At 33.1% G+C, this 17,262-nt stretch overlaps 3 protein-coding genes across 3 annotated transcripts in view; 2 read left to right on the forward strand and 1 right to left on the reverse strand.

Moving 5' to 3' along the window:
• LOC108777266 (uncharacterized) overlaps positions 1-7,529 on the forward strand; it is a 179,700-nt gene extending 172,171 nt beyond the window's left edge. The window contains exons 5-7 of the mRNA XM_018544105.1: positions 2,174-2,435; positions 6,780-6,843; positions 7,349-7,529. Of these exons, the coding sequence (XP_018399607.1) occupies positions 2,174-2,435; positions 6,780-6,843; positions 7,349-7,475 (453 nt within the window). The 3' untranslated portion in view covers positions 7,476-7,529. The remainder of the gene's footprint in view (positions 1-2,173; positions 2,436-6,779; positions 6,844-7,348) is intronic.
• A 4,808-nt stretch (positions 7,530-12,337) lies between these two features.
• LOC108777263 (protein RRP5 homolog) lies at positions 12,338-14,168 on the forward strand. The gene is made up of 3 exons (XM_018544101.1): positions 12,338-13,154; positions 13,687-13,852; positions 13,980-14,168. Exons 1-3 carry the CDS (start codon positions 12,338-12,340, stop codon positions 14,134-14,136), a joined length of 1,140 nt encoding a protein of 379 aa, XP_018399603.1. The 3' UTR covers positions 14,137-14,168.
• A 1,482-nt stretch (positions 14,169-15,650) lies between these two features.
• Positions 15,651-17,040, reverse strand: LOC108777270 (ribonuclease H2 subunit A). The gene is made up of 2 exons (XM_018544109.1): positions 16,832-17,040; positions 15,651-16,493 (listed from the first exon to the last, which is right to left on the reverse strand). Exons 1-2 carry the CDS (start codon positions 16,985-16,987, stop codon positions 15,651-15,653), a joined length of 999 nt encoding a protein of 332 aa, XP_018399611.1. The 5' UTR covers positions 16,988-17,040.
• Between the last annotated feature and the right edge of the window lie 222 nt (positions 17,041-17,262).

The following is a 17,262-nucleotide window of genomic DNA, read 5'->3' on the forward strand; positions in this document are numbered from 1 at the left end:
CAAAGTGCATTGTATGGTGTGCGCGAAGCTTTTTCATTTTTCATACGTGAACAAATAATTAGTTCTTGGGTAATTAATCTTCAGGTTGCGAGCGGACACTCGCGCGTATTCAAAATCGCCTGTTTATATATACCTAGTCTTTTAGCATTGGCGTTATACCGTGAGCTATTAAAAACGGGATTATATTTAATCGGAGTTAGAATCGATAATCTTAGATTAAAAGATCATCGTTGGAAAATTGATGTTAAATTTAACACATTTCACGTGCCCCCCCTCCCCCCCCTCCTAAACTATCCACTCAAATTTTTATTAATTTAACACAAGCTGAATATGTTAAGAAAAAGGTAACGAAAATATTATTTTAAAAAATAAACATAAAAAAGCTAATACTAACACAATTTGTAAACAAACCGTGGGAGCATATCTTTTTTCAATAAAATTTACATTTCTGATATGTTCAATTAACACATATTTTCTTTATTCATCTATAAAGAATTTATATATATGTTTTAAAACATATTTATTATTTGTTTATTTACTCAAAAACTGTGTTATTTTGTGATATTAAAAAATGTTGAATATTAATTTAACCCGAATTACTCAATTCACGTTAAGTTAAATTAACACTCGAGTATGTTTAAAATTCAACAAAAAATTTTAACAAGGGCTTGAGTGAACCGTTTTCAACATAAATACGAAATGTATTTTATTGGATAATCTTTATTTGCAGTATTCAGAAAGGATGGTCTGTAAATTACGATATAAATAACGTGTCGAAATTAGAAAATTATATAAAATTCGTGTCTAATAAACATGAAAAATATTATGATGCAGGCGAAGAAATGTGAATGTTGCACGCGCGCGTGCGCAACAGTAAAACATTGAATAATTTCATTATCATGATTAGAATTAGTATCGTATGTTAGAGTGCTTCTTAATTTTTATCACAAAAGTTGTAACAAAATTTAACGAGAAAGATAACAATCTTCTGCTGAACGATATTAAAAGTTTACGTAGTGCTCTCAGGAAGCTCGCGGGTCAAGAGAGTCAGTTTTCCTGGAACAAAGTAGATTAGACAGATAATGCAGTGTATTTAATTTACGATGATAAGTACTGACGACGTTATTACATTTAATTTAAAAAAAGGAAAAAAATATATATTTGAGAACATATTATTATAAAATGATTCTTAAAGTGACCTCGCATATTCAAAACGTTACCATTTGTTCCTTGCTTAATTTCTTGTTGACATCATTGCTTATTAATGAGCGTAACATTATCTTGTTCCATTCCAGTTTAATATTTCAACCGATTTGCTACGTACCAATTCTTATTCTGATGTTGTTCCATCAAGTAAAATTCGTGTTTAGGAATTAAGGAAGAATCTCTTCAAAATTACTATTCTTCGGTCTTCCAGGAAACTAGTTTGAAAATTTAAAAAATATATCGTTATACCGTAAAATTTTAAAAATATGTCGACCGTAAAAAACTTGAACGATTTAAATCATGCTGATTACGCGCTAGCAAGTATTGAATTAGAACAAAAGTTCGTGCTACGAACTTCAAAATTCAAGTATTTATAACTTTATTAAAAATTATTTAAATTTAAAAAAGATGAGTAACTTTACTTTTGAGAGATCAGCTTTTTGAGAGATCATGTCTTTTGAGTTTCTGTAAATTTGACAATTTTTTTATGTATATTATATATAAAAAAAACTACAAGTTCGACAAAATTGCAAACTTTTTCCTCATTTTGTGACTTATTTTACATAACCTAAAAAGAAAAACTTCAGAAAATTTTTGACATTCTAACATAAACGCTTAAAGTTTTCTCTACAAAATAATATTAAAAAAAGTATTTCTAAGAACTTTTGTTACTGAGTTATGGATTAAAAAAAAAGAAATATTTTGACTTTAATTGCCTCAAGACTCCATTAAAAATCATCGCGTACCGCAATTAAAAATTCTTAAAACCGAAATTTTATTCTTTCGAATAGTATAAATGTCTAAATTAAAAAAAATACGTACCTAGATACACGTACACGATACAAATGAAGTAGTACTACGAACTTTTATTCCAACCAATATTTCTGACGAAGGAAATCCGTTATCATCATCATCCGTTCAGATCGAGAGAGAATATACTACAGTCCTGCTTCTTCACTTCGATTAGGTTGAGCAGCAGTTCTTGAAGTCCTACCCCGTCGACGTGGACCGGAACGATCTGGAGACTTCCACACTCGGTCTAGAGTTCCGTCTGCGCTTGAAGCACTTCAATAAGGGAGACTTGAAGATCAAATGCCTGGCGAGAATATATACCGTATATTGGAAATCGAATGAGCTCAGCATAGAGGGTGAGAGGCCTCTGAAGATACCGGTAATGGAGAGTAGGGAGACAAGGGCGCAAGGGCATACACACGCCGAGCATATCTTAGGTAAAAAAAGAGAAAGTTTCGTTCGTGGTTCTTGACTGAGAGTAAATGACATATAGAGTAACAAAAGCGAAATGTCTGCTTCGCTGCACAAACATATATAGATTTCTTTGTCTTTTAATTTAGCTGTCCGTGTCACTACTTCTCTATAGAAAAAGATGGATTAAAATTAAAAAAAAAATTCTTCCTCACTTTAAATTGGCACTCGCAATTATTTGATAAAATTAATACATTGTTATAAAATTAATTAGTAGTTATAATAAATATCTCTTGATACTTTAACACGATACAAAAATAAAAAGATAAAATTGTAGGTTAAAGCTGATAAATAAAATTAAACGTAAAATTTATTATGTTATTTAGATATTAGTTAAACGTTCGTTTAAAATAATGTTTTCAACAATATTAACAAACATCAGAATATTAACAATATTAAGAAACAATATTTAGAAACAGATTTATATTAAATTAACTAACAATAAATACACGAAAACCTATTTTACGTTCATAGTTAAATGTTGTAATTATAGGATGAGGCACCTACATAAAAAACAGGCGAACTGAATAACTCACTTGTTTTTAACAATAGATAGAAAAGTGATAAACAAAAGTTGCTTGGTTTCGAGGCGCACATGATGTGATGTCAATAACTTTTTTGTAAATGGAGATGTAGAGGATAAGCAAGTCAAATCTCTTTTCTTTAATGAAATGATGTTTTTTTATTTACGTTTTGATTTCTGATAGAATCTTTTAAGACAAATACAGTGATCTATAATTGAAGGTCATCCAAAGTTACCTAAATCAGCTGTAATCGAAAATGAATTGTTTCAAGGCATTTTTCGAATAATTTCGTGTCTTCTCTGTTTGTTAGTATATCGCTTCTGTAATCGTTCAAGTGTATCGCTGATATAAATGATGTGGATATAAACATTGTATCGCACATAGTACTATCCGTACTTATTGATCAGTTTGAATTTATCTATTGATCAAAGTGCATGTGTTGCAAAATGCGTTATACAGCGGAAAAAGTCGATATAATTTTCATCTATGGTAAATGTCGCCAAATTATGAGAGAAGCAGTACGTTTGTATACTGAAAGATTTCCCGATTGTGTTCTGTTCCCCCTTATGTTCTGTTTTTTTAAATATAATAAAAACTTTTCAAAAAACAGGAAGTGTGGATAATAAAAAAAACGCAAATTAATCAAGTTAAGAAAGCAACTGTCGACGAAAATTCAACAAACATTTTACGCGCTCTCTGTAGCATTTAATTCACATATCAGTACAAGGTAACTTGAACGTTAAAGTGGTACATATTAGTCAACAAAGTACTTTTTTGCGAATACATCATTCCAACAAATTTTATCCCTTTATATCTTACTTTATCAAGAGTTACATAGCAATGATTTTCAAAATCGTGTACAATTCTATGAATGGGTACTATAAAGACTACAAAAAGATAATATGTTTTTCACTGAAACCTTATTTACTAACAAAGCTACATTTACAAATAATGGACAAATAAATCTTCGCAACATGCACTATTGGTCAATAGAAAATCCATACCGGCTGAAAAAAGACAGGCAGAGACCTTATAGTCCATAAACGTCTGGGTCAAAATTTTTTTAATATCTGTTTAATAATAAAATAATTGGTCCTCATTTTATCGATGAGACAGTAAATAGTTGCAAATATGCACAACTTTTAGCAGAAATATTGCTATTATTATTAGAACATCTTCCACTGAATGATAATCAATATACCATAGTACCTACCAGCAGATGAACGTCCTGCTTATTCTGCACAGATTATATGAATCGCTAAACAGTAAATTCAGAGATTGGTCGGTCATGAAATAATAGATGGCTCGCACATTCCTAGATTTAACACCTATGGATTTTTATTTGTGGGAAAAGTTAAAACACAACAAGTGTACAGCGAAATGCCAATAACCAGAGAAAACATGAAGGAGCGTATAAGAAGAGCTTGCATTGCGATTGATCCGAATAAAATTCGTCGTGTTATCTGTATCGACAGATTCAGAAAATGCATCCACGTTCAGAATTATAATTTTAAACACTTGTAACGGTATGTATCCAAATAAATAAATTAATGAAATATATATATATATATATTATATATATATATAACGACCTTGTGCAACCTTAAATGATTTTCAAAAATAGGTAACTGTATTTGTTTTAATAACTTTTTTGTAGGTGGAGGCGTAGAAGATAAACAAAGGTCAAATCTGTTTTTTTAAAGAGAATGATTTTTTTATTTACATTCTAATAGAACGTTTTTTCTATCAGAATAAATAAAAAAATCATTCTATTTAAAAAAACAGATTTGATCTTTGTTTATCTTCTACTGCTCAATCAAATGGTGTAAAGAAAACACATAGTTGCTTTAAAACAAAATGTATGCAAAATGGATAATTTTTTAAATACGTAACTATGTGTTTTCTTTACACCATTTGATTTATCTCATTATTCTGTTTACAAAAGTATTAAAGTACGATAATCAAAAAGTCAACATTTCACGATTTATTTAACATTTTGTGTCAATATGTACCAAAATAAAATGTAAAATATCTCGTTAACTATTGGTTTTTTGGTATCTCTACCTTAATACTTTCATATACAAAATAATTAGAGGAATCACGTTATCTAAAAAAAATTACATAATTCCATTTAAAAAATTAAAGGTGACCTTCACGTAACCTTCAGAGGACTATCCAAGGTCAAATCGATGGCACCATCTTATGTCCCCCTTCGAGTCAAACAACTTTTGTCTGAAACATTTTTTCGATAAACGCCTTCTTTCTGAGATAATCGCGTGGAAGTTTTAAAATGGGACACCCTGTATATGTATATAATTTATTTAAATATATATATATTGAAATAAATTTGATCTCAGAAATTACTTTCGCGCGCCATTACTTTCGAATTTGTAGCACAATCAAACTGTACTAATATTAATCCCTCCAAATAAAATTAGATTGTCAATTTGATGCTACTAACATCTTAAAATCTGTAAAGAATTAATTGCAAAAAATTTTACCTCAACCGGGATTCGAATTTGGACATGCTTCGATGGTAAATTAGGAGAACACTCGCAGTATACGAGAGATCAAGGTTCGAATTCTCTTAGGTAATATTTTCCGCAATAAGTTCTTTACAGGTTTTAAAACGCTACTACCATCAAATAAACGATTTAATTTAAAATTTGAGGTATTATTATTATTATTTCAAATTGATTGTATTGCAAGTCTGAAAGTAATCGGTTCTATTTCTCTGAAATAAAATTTATTTAAATATACAAAGTGTTGATATTATAGGTATAATATTATTTATGGATAGATTTACAGCCAGTAGTATAAATGATTCTTATTTATCCGAGTGACATTTTGATTTTGCTTACATTAATATCAAAAATTGGAACGCAGTTTGGTCTTGAAGAGCCATTTATCTATTTCGAGTTTTAAAGGGATAAGAATTGCTTTTCAAGGCGTTGAAAAAACTGATGTTTTTCATAGAGTTCGGTTTTTAATATTAATTATAAGTTGTAAAAAAATATAAGCTTTGTAGTCATGAAAAGGGCTTAGTGACCGAAATAATGGATCTAACCCTTTTGGTTTAACATTTCTAACTCGAAGCTTGTTCCGACGCGCGGATAGTTCAGCAACTCAACGTCATTTCTCCCTGATACGCTGTTTTAGTTCTATCGTGCAAGCCAAAGCACAAACACGTAACTCGTTTCGCGCAAAACCCACTTTATGCCTGTTCTACAATAAGGTCACAAATCGTAAGCTGTAAGAAATTGGCCAATCATAGTCGAATATGACAAAAATAATCAATTAAAATTGATTAATTTATACGGTTTACGGCTTGCGACTCTATTGTAGAACAGGCTTTAAGTGGATATTACATTTGTCGTCCGACAAATTTTTCTAACGTGTTAATTGGCTGTAGAACGGAGAAATCCAAGAACTTCTTTGTCCTGCAGCGAATTTACAAGGCTTGAAAAGCTTGACGTGTAAAAAACGGATGAATGTAATATTAGCTTTAGGGATAGCTCTCTAAAGAAATAAAAGGAAAGAATTTTATAACACGCTGAACCACAGACGCATAAATGATCGAAAGATTAAGAATTCAATTTTGTAGAATTTATGTTACTTTCTTTTAATTCCTTTTTATCGGTACCCTTAATCATAAATCGCTCTAACCAAATTCACTTATAACCAAGTTTCAATTTCAAAATGTTTAAACTTTGAACTTTTCCTGAATATTATGAAATATTCCTCTTTCAGAAAACACTACGTATATCTTGGCTTTTTCTTTTTTAGCGAGCGGAAGCATAACATTAGGACCATGCGTTATGTTGGTGATCATGGGATTATTGATGTTACGGTAAGGATTGAAGATACCACTCATCCTTCGTGCTCATCCCCTAGGCCTGTGGAAGCCATCCTCGTAACGCGATATGATTACGTAATATAAAATTATCCATGTTGTTTATATTTTTTTATAATTGCAATTAATGGAGTTAGAAATCATGTAATAATTGTAGACAGACAACACTATTTCTCGAATTATGTTAGACTTTACTTGAATCTTTAGGAAGAGTTTTCGTTATAGAGGGGCGATAGATTTTGTTTTTCCAGGGATAAAAAAAATTACTGAAAAAATTTTCGGCGACTCGGTTGTTCAATTTTCGCGTTACACGAATTATGTCTTGCGTACAGTGCATGAAAAGGCATGACAGACCCATTATTCTGTTGTCGTATTCATCGAAGAATTATACATATATATGCACTGCCATTGATCTATTGTTTATCATGAAAATTCGAAGTCGCAACTTTTTACATTGCTTACAGCAACTCATGCGTAAGGTACATAAATCAATTTTTTTCAGGTACACACGCGCGTGCATTTCGTTTGAATATCTCTGTGTGTGGCTAACGCATATCTACCATGTAAACTATGACGCGAGTCTACGTTTTATTGAATTTTCATTAACCGTGCCACGTCTGGAACGATAAAATGTAAGTGCAACTGAGTTTCAAGACAATACAATATCAACGATTTAACTATACACGAAAAAATTCTTCATAAATTTTTAAATTGGATATCAGCATACAACTTATGATATTAAAATACTTTAATGTTTTTTCAGCGATTTGTTAAATATAATTTTTTTAAATTTAGATATAATACTTAAAAATATTAAAAAATGATTTTTATGAGATTCAATAAGAATAATTTATTAATATATTGAACATTCGATTCGCGCTTGGAGGAGGAAGGGAGGCAGGGAGGACGGCAAATATTTAATTAAGAAAACGCATACGATACTAAACTTATACGCCGCGCGTGTGCCTCTATAAATTACAATAATATGAATCGAGAATCTATAATACATACATACAACTAAGCAGAAGCAGCGACACAACACAAAAAACAAATTGTCTGTTTGCCACTATATCGTAGCCCTTAACGATCTAGTCGCTATTAATCATACGTTACTGACAATGAGATAATATCCTAGGAATAATTGTACGACGTGTGTGATTGTGTAGTGTGTGTTTACCAAAGATTTTCGAACTTTTCACGCCAAGCATTTTTAATTATTAATTAATCACAGTGGCACGATGTATAGAGGTTTCATAAATGAAACTTGCCACACTCTTTATCTAAGATAGTTATAAAGCCATATGCTCTTGTATATATGTTGTATATACCTTTACATGTGTGTGTGTGTGTGTGTGTGTGTGTGTGTATGTGTGTATGTGTGTGTGATCCTAAGTCGGACGATATATATATATATATATACTCTTATATCTTTAATTTAATGTTTCAAAGTAACATACTATATAATATCATCAAATTAAAAAGAAAAACAATATTGTTAATCTTTAATCTGCAGAAATATTTTCTTTAGTAAATTGCGTAAATCTCTTCCGAAATGTACTGTACATCGATCTAATAAAACCGTAATTAAAGACATTGAAAGTAACATTGATTTTTTAAAAGAAATCTTTATTAGAGGAAAGCTCCCTATATTATGAGATAGAGACCCTCTAAAGGCATGATTAATATATACAATAATATTTCCTTAGTTTTACGTATGCAATACTTTTTAAGAATAGGGCTCCAAACTAAAAATTGTGATTAAATTGGAATTTAATCAAAAAAGAAAAAATTAATCTCAAATTTTGTGAACTTTGTTTTGATTGGTTAAATTCCAATCTAATCTCAATCTTATGGCGTTTTTGACCCAACCAGGTTTGCTCCAATTTGGATTAGAAAGTACTTTGCTATTGGTGGATTTTATACGCTCTACCAATAGGAGAGCATGAAACGTCCAACCGGATTAAAGCAAACCCGCCCGGGTCGAAAACGCCTAATGCCTAGTTCACACTAGGCGCGATGAGCGATGCGCGAGGAGCGATAACCAATAAGAACTCTTCTTTACATCGTCGTGTGAGCTAAAGCAAAGCTTTTATTGGTTATCGCTCATCGTTCATCGCCCATCGCATCCAGTATGAACTAGGCATAAGATATAATGGTCTAGTTTACACCCTACGTTTAGGCTGCCAACTATACTCTAAATCTAACCTTAACACGACAGGTCGCGACGATGTAAAGACCTATAATAAAAAATGCGCCAACTGTCCCCCATCACTACTTCTGTCCGACATCTTGTACCCAACTTCTCACCTAGCCTAGAGTCCTAGGGTGCGTTCCGAGTCGCGCATGAAGCGCGTGGACTGCAATACTGATGCACAACACTTTGAAATTGTTCCGTTTTTTCAATGCGCGCATAACACGCATGAAGCGCTTATGAATTCGGACCGGTTTCCTGTGCGAGCTATGCGAGTTCAAGATGGACGCTATACAAGACGTCAATAAACAATTTCTAATAATTGTAATTTCTTCTTTAATACTTTTAAAGAAAAATGATGAAAGTTCCGATGACAGTTCCGACTCGAGCGATAGTGAAAATGAAGTCGAAGGCATATCTCTAAGTGATACGCAGAAAATATTTTTTCTATTAATAGTAGATAAATCACGTGGAAAACAAATTGGAGTTGAAAAAATTATTGATTACGTCGATCGCGTAATTCCTAATTAATATAACGTCTAATCTATACATTAAATAAATCAAGGTAAAATAATATGCCATTAATTTTGATGAAAGTATTCAACATAAATTAAAAGGGCGAAGTAAAAGTCAGAAGTAAATTACATTTAAAATAATTTAAAAATGTTAACATATTTACAATAGAAATATTACAAAAAATTGCTTAAAATTAAAAACATTATGCCCGTTACTTAAAATTAAAAACATGCTGCGCGTAACAATTGTTAAAATTAAAAACATGCTGCGCGTAACAATTGTTAAGCAATTTTTGTAATATTTCTATTGTAAATATGTTAACATTTTAATATTATTTTAAATATAATTTACTTCTGACTCTTACTTCGCCCTTTTAATTTTTGTTGAATAATGCCATTAATTTTATCTTGGCTTACTTTCGCCATATCCTCTTCATTTAAAAATAAAATTAATACTTTATTTTTATCCTCTAATAAAACCGGGAAATCATGCAATTGCTGTAATCGCTGTTTCATCGCAAATCGCAAATATTCGTCCGTTCATTGTTGTATTGTCCGGTACTCGTTGCTCGTTCCGAATTACAAATCATGCGCATAGACCGCATGAACGCATCAGACGCATCAACTGCCTCAGGTCGAAAGAGAAGCAGTCAATGCGCTGAGTGAGTGCTAAGAATTCAGTACGGTTAGTACAATCTGGGGAATTCAAGTACTCTCGAAGCGCTTTCGAAGCGCGCAATAGTTAACTCGGAACGACTTTCTATGCAGTCTACGCGCTTCATGCGCGACTCGGAACGCACCCCTAGATATCAAAGAAGCGCAACCGTCTTAAGTCAGTATCGCAAAATTACTAAGAAAAGTAATAAAAATGGTGTCGTTTGCAGACGAAATATGAAATCCACCAATCGTCTATTAGTCAGCCATTTTTATTACCACTGAATGAATATGTCATGATTGGCTGACAATCAGCTAATCAGGACGCGGAACATCGGTTGCGCTTCTCTGATATTTAGGACTCTAACCTAGCCTGACAGCGTCAGGCAGGTCAGGTTGGCACGGATACGCAATGGTGGACCAATCACGGACCGTTCGCGGTTGGCACATCTTTGATTACAAAGACATAGAGAATGGACTGCGCGATCCGTGTGTCAAAATGATCGATAGGGATGAGAGAGAGGGACCGTGGAAGACGGCCATCTCCCTCTCATTTTCTCTTCCATTACGCCATCGAATGGAAAAAGATAGAGATGGCCGTCTTCCACGGACCCTCTCTCTCATTTTCGTCGACACATTTTGATACTACTTAGATACGGGATCGCGCAGTCCATTCTCTATGTCTTTGTTTGATTATAAGTCTTTAGACGGTGTAAATAGCTATAACCTCGCTTAGGTAAGGGATCTTTTTCAAGATCCCTGAACTCTCTTAAGCGGGGAGCACAGACTTTTGCATAACGCATAAACCATATACATAAAGAATTTGATTGGTCCACTGACTCATGCATAAGAAAATGACCAATGAAATTCCTTATGCACATGCTTTATGCGTTATGCAAAAGTCTGTGCTCCCCGCTTTAGGCCGCACGATCTAATCAGTTTTACCGCTCTTTAAAGAAATGGATGTCAATTACATAGCAATATTCACTTTTTTGCGCTGTTCCTGATGGAAAAAAATCGCTAAAATAACTGAAATGTATCAAATTAATAGAGATTTTAACGTTTTCAGCAATTTATTTTCATCAGGGATACCGCAAAAGAGTGAATATTGCTATGTAGTTCACATCTGCTTCTTCAGAGGACAGTAGTGCGCAGGAGCATTTTGTGATTACAGAAAAAAACTCTTTGGGCGCGTTTAGAGAACCTCTAACAGAGTCTAGCAATAAGATATCCAGTTTTGATTGGTGGATTATAGAGTCCCTATAAAGCCTTGTGTCCACGATGCTAGAACTCGGACCGACTAAACTGACTCTGTTAACTGTAACAAGGTTATACCCTGAAGCGGAATCAATCACTTTTTCCTTCTTCCTTACACATATATGTATATTTATCCTTCTATTTATTATTGATGGAGGGGATGAATCCGACGCATGCGCACAACGTTCAAAGTACGCTGAGAAAGAGAGAGAAGTATATTCCCGCACCGTGGTTCTGGGACATGGACTTCTCTCTCATCTAGCCATATAGTAGTATTACATATATGGCTAGACCTTATACTACGAAGAGCGTAAAATCATGGTGGCAGGCGAGACGGAAGCTTGCTAATACAAACGGCATAAAATAAAATAAAATAGTTTTTTATTGCACTTCGACACTGTATTGTCTAAATTTTTCTCTATATATATATGTACATACATACGTTATAAAACTATATCTATTAGATGCAATAGTGAATTAAAATGGCTCTGATCACGTGATTTAGACAGCCAATCAAGCCATACCCTTCAATGACGCATCTCTGTTTTCTAGGTCTCTAAGAAAAACGTAAGGCCGTAAATGTAATCAGTAAGCGAATTGACCAATCACAGTTGAGAACGTAAGCAGTGACTGCTTACGTTCTCAACTGTGATTGGTCAATTCGCTTACTGATTACGTTTACGGCCTTACGTTTCTCTTTGTGTCATGGGCTTTACGATATCCGAGCGAGTGTGCTGTGTTCGAAATTGTTTCAGTCCTCAAGATAAAGAAAATCGAAGAACAGTATTCAAATTTTGTGAGGTATATACGTAAAAATGTGATTTAATAATGTTGTCTGACATTTGTATTTTTCTTGATTACAAACGATGCGCGCATGCGCAAACTTTCACACAATGTGCAATGCCACTGCGCATTGATAGATATAGATCAAAATTCTCTCTCTGAATCAAACGAAGATTCTGTTGATGAAAGTGAAATAGAAACGAATAAGTTAGCGGGACGATTGCGTATTCCAGAACTTGGATTTTCTTGGGATGACAAAACAAAATTGGCCGTTTTTTCTAATGCTGAAACGTCTAGCGATGACGAGCAAGAGCTCAAAGAAGACCTTAAACAAAAGAAGAAGAAACTGAATGCGACTGAGCGACGGGAACAGGAACGACAGGAAGAACGGGAGATTCGTCAGCGAGAGGAAGCTTTGGTGAGCAATCAGGCACCTAATTCGATCGATCAGTTCGACAGATTAATTTTGTCGAGCCCTGATAGCTCGTTAGTGTGGTTGCAATATATGGCATATCATTTGCAAGCAACAGAAATCGACAAGGCGAGAGCAGTCGCAAAACGTGCAATTAAAACGATAAATTTCAGAGAAGAAAACGAACGTTTAAATGTATGGAACGCATGGCTGAATCTGGAATCCAGATACGGCAACGCCGAATCCTTAAATGATGTATTTCAGGAAGCTGTGAGAACAAATGATGCATATAAAGTATATATGCACATGTTGACTATACACGCAGATGCCGGTAGAAAAATCGAGCTTCAGAAATTGATAGATACCGTGATTAGTAAGTTTAAACAAGATCCCCAGACATGGATAGACTGCGGCGCTGCGTTATTGAAAATCGGCATGAAAGAAGAATCACGGCAGATTATGCAACGGGCATTGCAATCTTTGCCTGTGTCTCAGCGTAAGTATACGTACATTATATCGCTTTAGCTTTCATATGCGTGTGTACACACATGCACGCACATACCCAGAGAGAGAGGGGGGGGGAGCGGGGGAGTCCCGAAACTGGCAATAAATATTTTGAAGACAGATTTTTCGTAAGATTTTAAGATGAAAAGACTAATACAAAAAGGTCGTGGCTATGATAGTTATCAAATGAGTTTAAAAATTACACGAATGACAGAATTATTAGAATATCGCGTGGTTTGGAACAGGAACGTGGTTAACGTGAAAGTGCTGAATTTTATTTTTTTTATTGGATGTGTGAAGTTCGGAAAAACATTCTTCGTAATTTTTAAATTGTTTCTATTTGAAAACTATCATAATCTCGACATTTTTGTATTACACTTTTTATCTTAAAATATGACGAAAAGAATCTGTCTATATAAAATATTTACCGTCAATTCTGAGACACCCTATATATACAATTTTCAGTATCATAATTTTATAATTTATATGAATAATAAAACTATAGGCTATATTTGTTTATACAGATGTAAACCTGTTGGTGAGATTTGCAAACTTAGAAAACAAACTAGGAGATAAGGAACGAGCACAAACGTTATTCGAAAACATCCTGAGTTCTTATCCAAAACGCATCGACGTGTGGTCGTGTTATATAGATTGCTTGATAAAATCTAACGACATCGATTTAGCTAGGTATACAAATTCTACCGCTTTATTACAAACGTATCTTGCGATGAATATTTATCATTATGGATATATTCATTTTATGAAATTAATTTTTTTATATTAGTTATTTAATATATGTTTTGCTTGTTTATAGAAAAGTGTTAGAACAGGCGTGCGTTCAAACACTTTCACCAAGGAAAATGAAAATTCTTTTCATGAAATTTATTAATTTTGAGGAAAAATATGGTACGTCCGAGGCTGTAAATCGCGTACGGCAGATGGCTACAGATTATGTGGAAAAACATAAGTAATGTTCTTGTTTTATAAATAAATGGCGTTTTATATGTGTATGACAAATAGAATATTTCTTTGTATTATTATATTTAATCAGAATTTAGAATTTTTTTCTTTTTTGCTTTCTCTTATTATTTTATCCTCCTTATTACTTTAATTCTTCCTGTTTTATTTCTTTTTACTTTGTTCTCCCTAGATATTAAAACATACTTATATTCTTATATAAACATGAAAGAAGAGTTGAGCGTTAAAACGTGAAACCAATATTTATGCGAGAGAGATAGCTATGCGCAATACCCATGTATCAATTAGAGTCTAGATATATAGAAGAAGCACGATCGACTTGGGCTCGATTGCACCGTTACTTTTGGGCCGCGTTTAGACCCATGCACCGCCGCTCCACGCTGTCGCCGCCGCCGATAAATGGCTGCGTTCCGTTTAGCCGGTTCTACCATTAGTTGCAAACCGATCGTAAGTTTGTTGCGACAGCCAATCTGAAGCATTGATTTCAAAATGCAAGTTTGAGATTGGCTGTCGAAACACGGTTTTGGAAAACTCCATGGAAAATCGAGAAGATGCGATTTTAGCGCCATTGTGGGGAAAGTTGAAAGTATTGACTGTCATGTGACATATATTTATCTCTCTCTTACCTACATTTTGCTAACCTACATTTCGATGTGTTTCTATGTGTTTTCCGACAGGCGCGCTTCGATCAGCTTGATCTCCTTATTACTCCGTGGACATGACACGTTTAAAAAGAAAACATTTGTTCAATACACTTTTATTCTTAATATCTCATCCATGTCCTGATTAATTATAAAAACTGATACTATAAATATATATATATAAAAAAATTGAATGGTAGACGAAAAATTTGGATACAGTCGATTACCTTGAAAACATTTGAAAAAAAATTAACTTTTAAAACACAACAAAATATTTTTTTCGTTAAATATTTGTTTTATATGTCAAGATCAAGACTTTTAGAGGTTCTTTTCTCATTTTTATTTTTACATAAAAATAATAATGGCTTTGACTTTGACATATAATGTCAAGATCATAATCCTGAACATTTTAATCATCAATCAGACACCTTAGATAATGTTAATGCCGGTAGTACTATAACTTTTAAGCCTTATAACTCAAAACATACTTGATGAAAAGATATTTTGTTATAGTGCTTTGAGAAGCTCTTCTAATAAGTTATAAAAATATGCAATAAAAAATAAGTTTTTATTCAAAAAAATAAACAATGTAATCTTGATTTGATCTTGCCAACGCCATCTAAGATTAAACTGAGAATCAATAGATAGTTCTTCTCAAACCCTACAACTTTTGTCTAAAATATAGCATTTTTAAAAAACATATTTCTCAAAAATGTTTTGTTTTCAAAACATTCGACTGTACCCCTAAATTTTTAGTTACCTTATGTATATTATAATTACTATAAAATTTTATATTAAATTAAGGATTTTTAAAATCGTATTATATAATTATAATGAGAAGGAAAGAAATCAGTATAAAGCAAATATCATAAGATAGTTGTATTGGATAGACAACGTTCAGTGAAAAACCGATGTTTTTTTGTATGAATGTTAGATGATTTAGTAGGAAGGTTGACGAAAAACTTTAAAATCTTTTGGTCATTGGAAGTTTTCTCTGTTTCCTCCCATTCTATTGTCAGTGCTTTTGATTCGAGAATCTGTTCTGCAGTGGACCAGCTGAACCGAACAAGCTGTGGGAAGCCAAACACCTGATCCACGTTCGCAGATAACCAATTTTTAGTTACTGGATCAGTGGGATAACCGCTACCATATTCTGTTTTAATGCCCTCACCTTCACGAAACCGCCATGCTCGTATTGCATGATCTCGCGACACTTTGGCATATATACTAGCAGCACTAACAATCGGATAAGTTGCGTCTGCTTTTTTTGCCACTGTTATTTTGACGTTGGGAAATACGCTTTCCAGCCGTATTTGGTAAGACTCAGGTTTACCGACGGTATCCACATAAATTTCAGTAACATTTACACCTGCCTTGATTGCTCCTTGGATCAAGTTTATAGCCGACATCATAGAGATCTCATTTAGTGAAATTTTGGTACGACGGTACATGTTGTTGGCAATAACATTCGGCGATATTACCTCAATTGCCCAACCGATATTATCCTTATGCTTACAGATATTATTAAAGATCTCTTCGCGTTTCTTCTCCGTCAGGCTCTTGGAATCAGCACAGCCTAGATCAACAAGCAGTTGTTTCTGAGACAATGGAGCATATGTGATACCATAAACCATTGGACCCAAAACTGGGCCACGACCAGCCTCATCAACTCCAAGCTGACATGGTTTATCCTTACAGATTTGAGAAACCTATTTTGTAACAAAGTCAATATCGTAATTACAGCCTTATACTTTTCCATTCTTTTAATATTTGTTTTTTCTCTACAATATTTATAAAATAAAATTCCTTTACAACAATATTTCATGTATAAAATATATGAAACTATAAATAAAACAAATTGGAAAAATAATAAATGTGCAACAATTATTTGTTATTAATTATTAATATACAAAATATATTCATGTTTATTCGAGAAGTATAGAGTTATCCGATATTATGGCCGGTATAGAATATTATGTATTTTATCAATATTCTTTCTCTTTATTTTTATTTTTTTATTTAAAAAAAACATTATAAAACAATTTACCTCTGAAAAATGAAACTTATTGATGTTCTGGTCATTATGTTCGAAAAACTGATATAGATCTTCTTTGCAAGCGATGCCATTCATTACCTTCTTACATAAATCCATCTCTCCCTCTTCATCGTCATTTTTAATTATATTTCCATTTTTTTTATTCATTTTTACAATTTCACACAGGCAACCGGCGTAAACACTCAAAGCAAGTAAACCAATTTAACATAACCTAAGACTTATTTCATATTCTTCAGTGATACCAATCCATTGCAAAATCTTCAATCTAGGGTTTGTTTTTTGTTCCTACATTGTCTGAACTAGTGCACACAGTGCAACAAGTTCAAATGAAATAAATGTATATTTGTTTCACTCATAGAACTTATAGCGTTTTCTCTTGGCTGCACCAGTGCAACACTCAGCTGAACTTTTGCACTAGTTCA

Source organism: Cyphomyrmex costatus, unplaced genomic scaffold (genome assembly GCF_001594065.2).
Source record: "Cyphomyrmex costatus isolate MS0001 unplaced genomic scaffold, Ccosl1.0 scaffold425, whole genome shotgun sequence".
In the NCBI taxonomy this organism is placed as follows: Eukaryota; Metazoa; Arthropoda; class Insecta; order Hymenoptera; family Formicidae; genus Cyphomyrmex; species Cyphomyrmex costatus.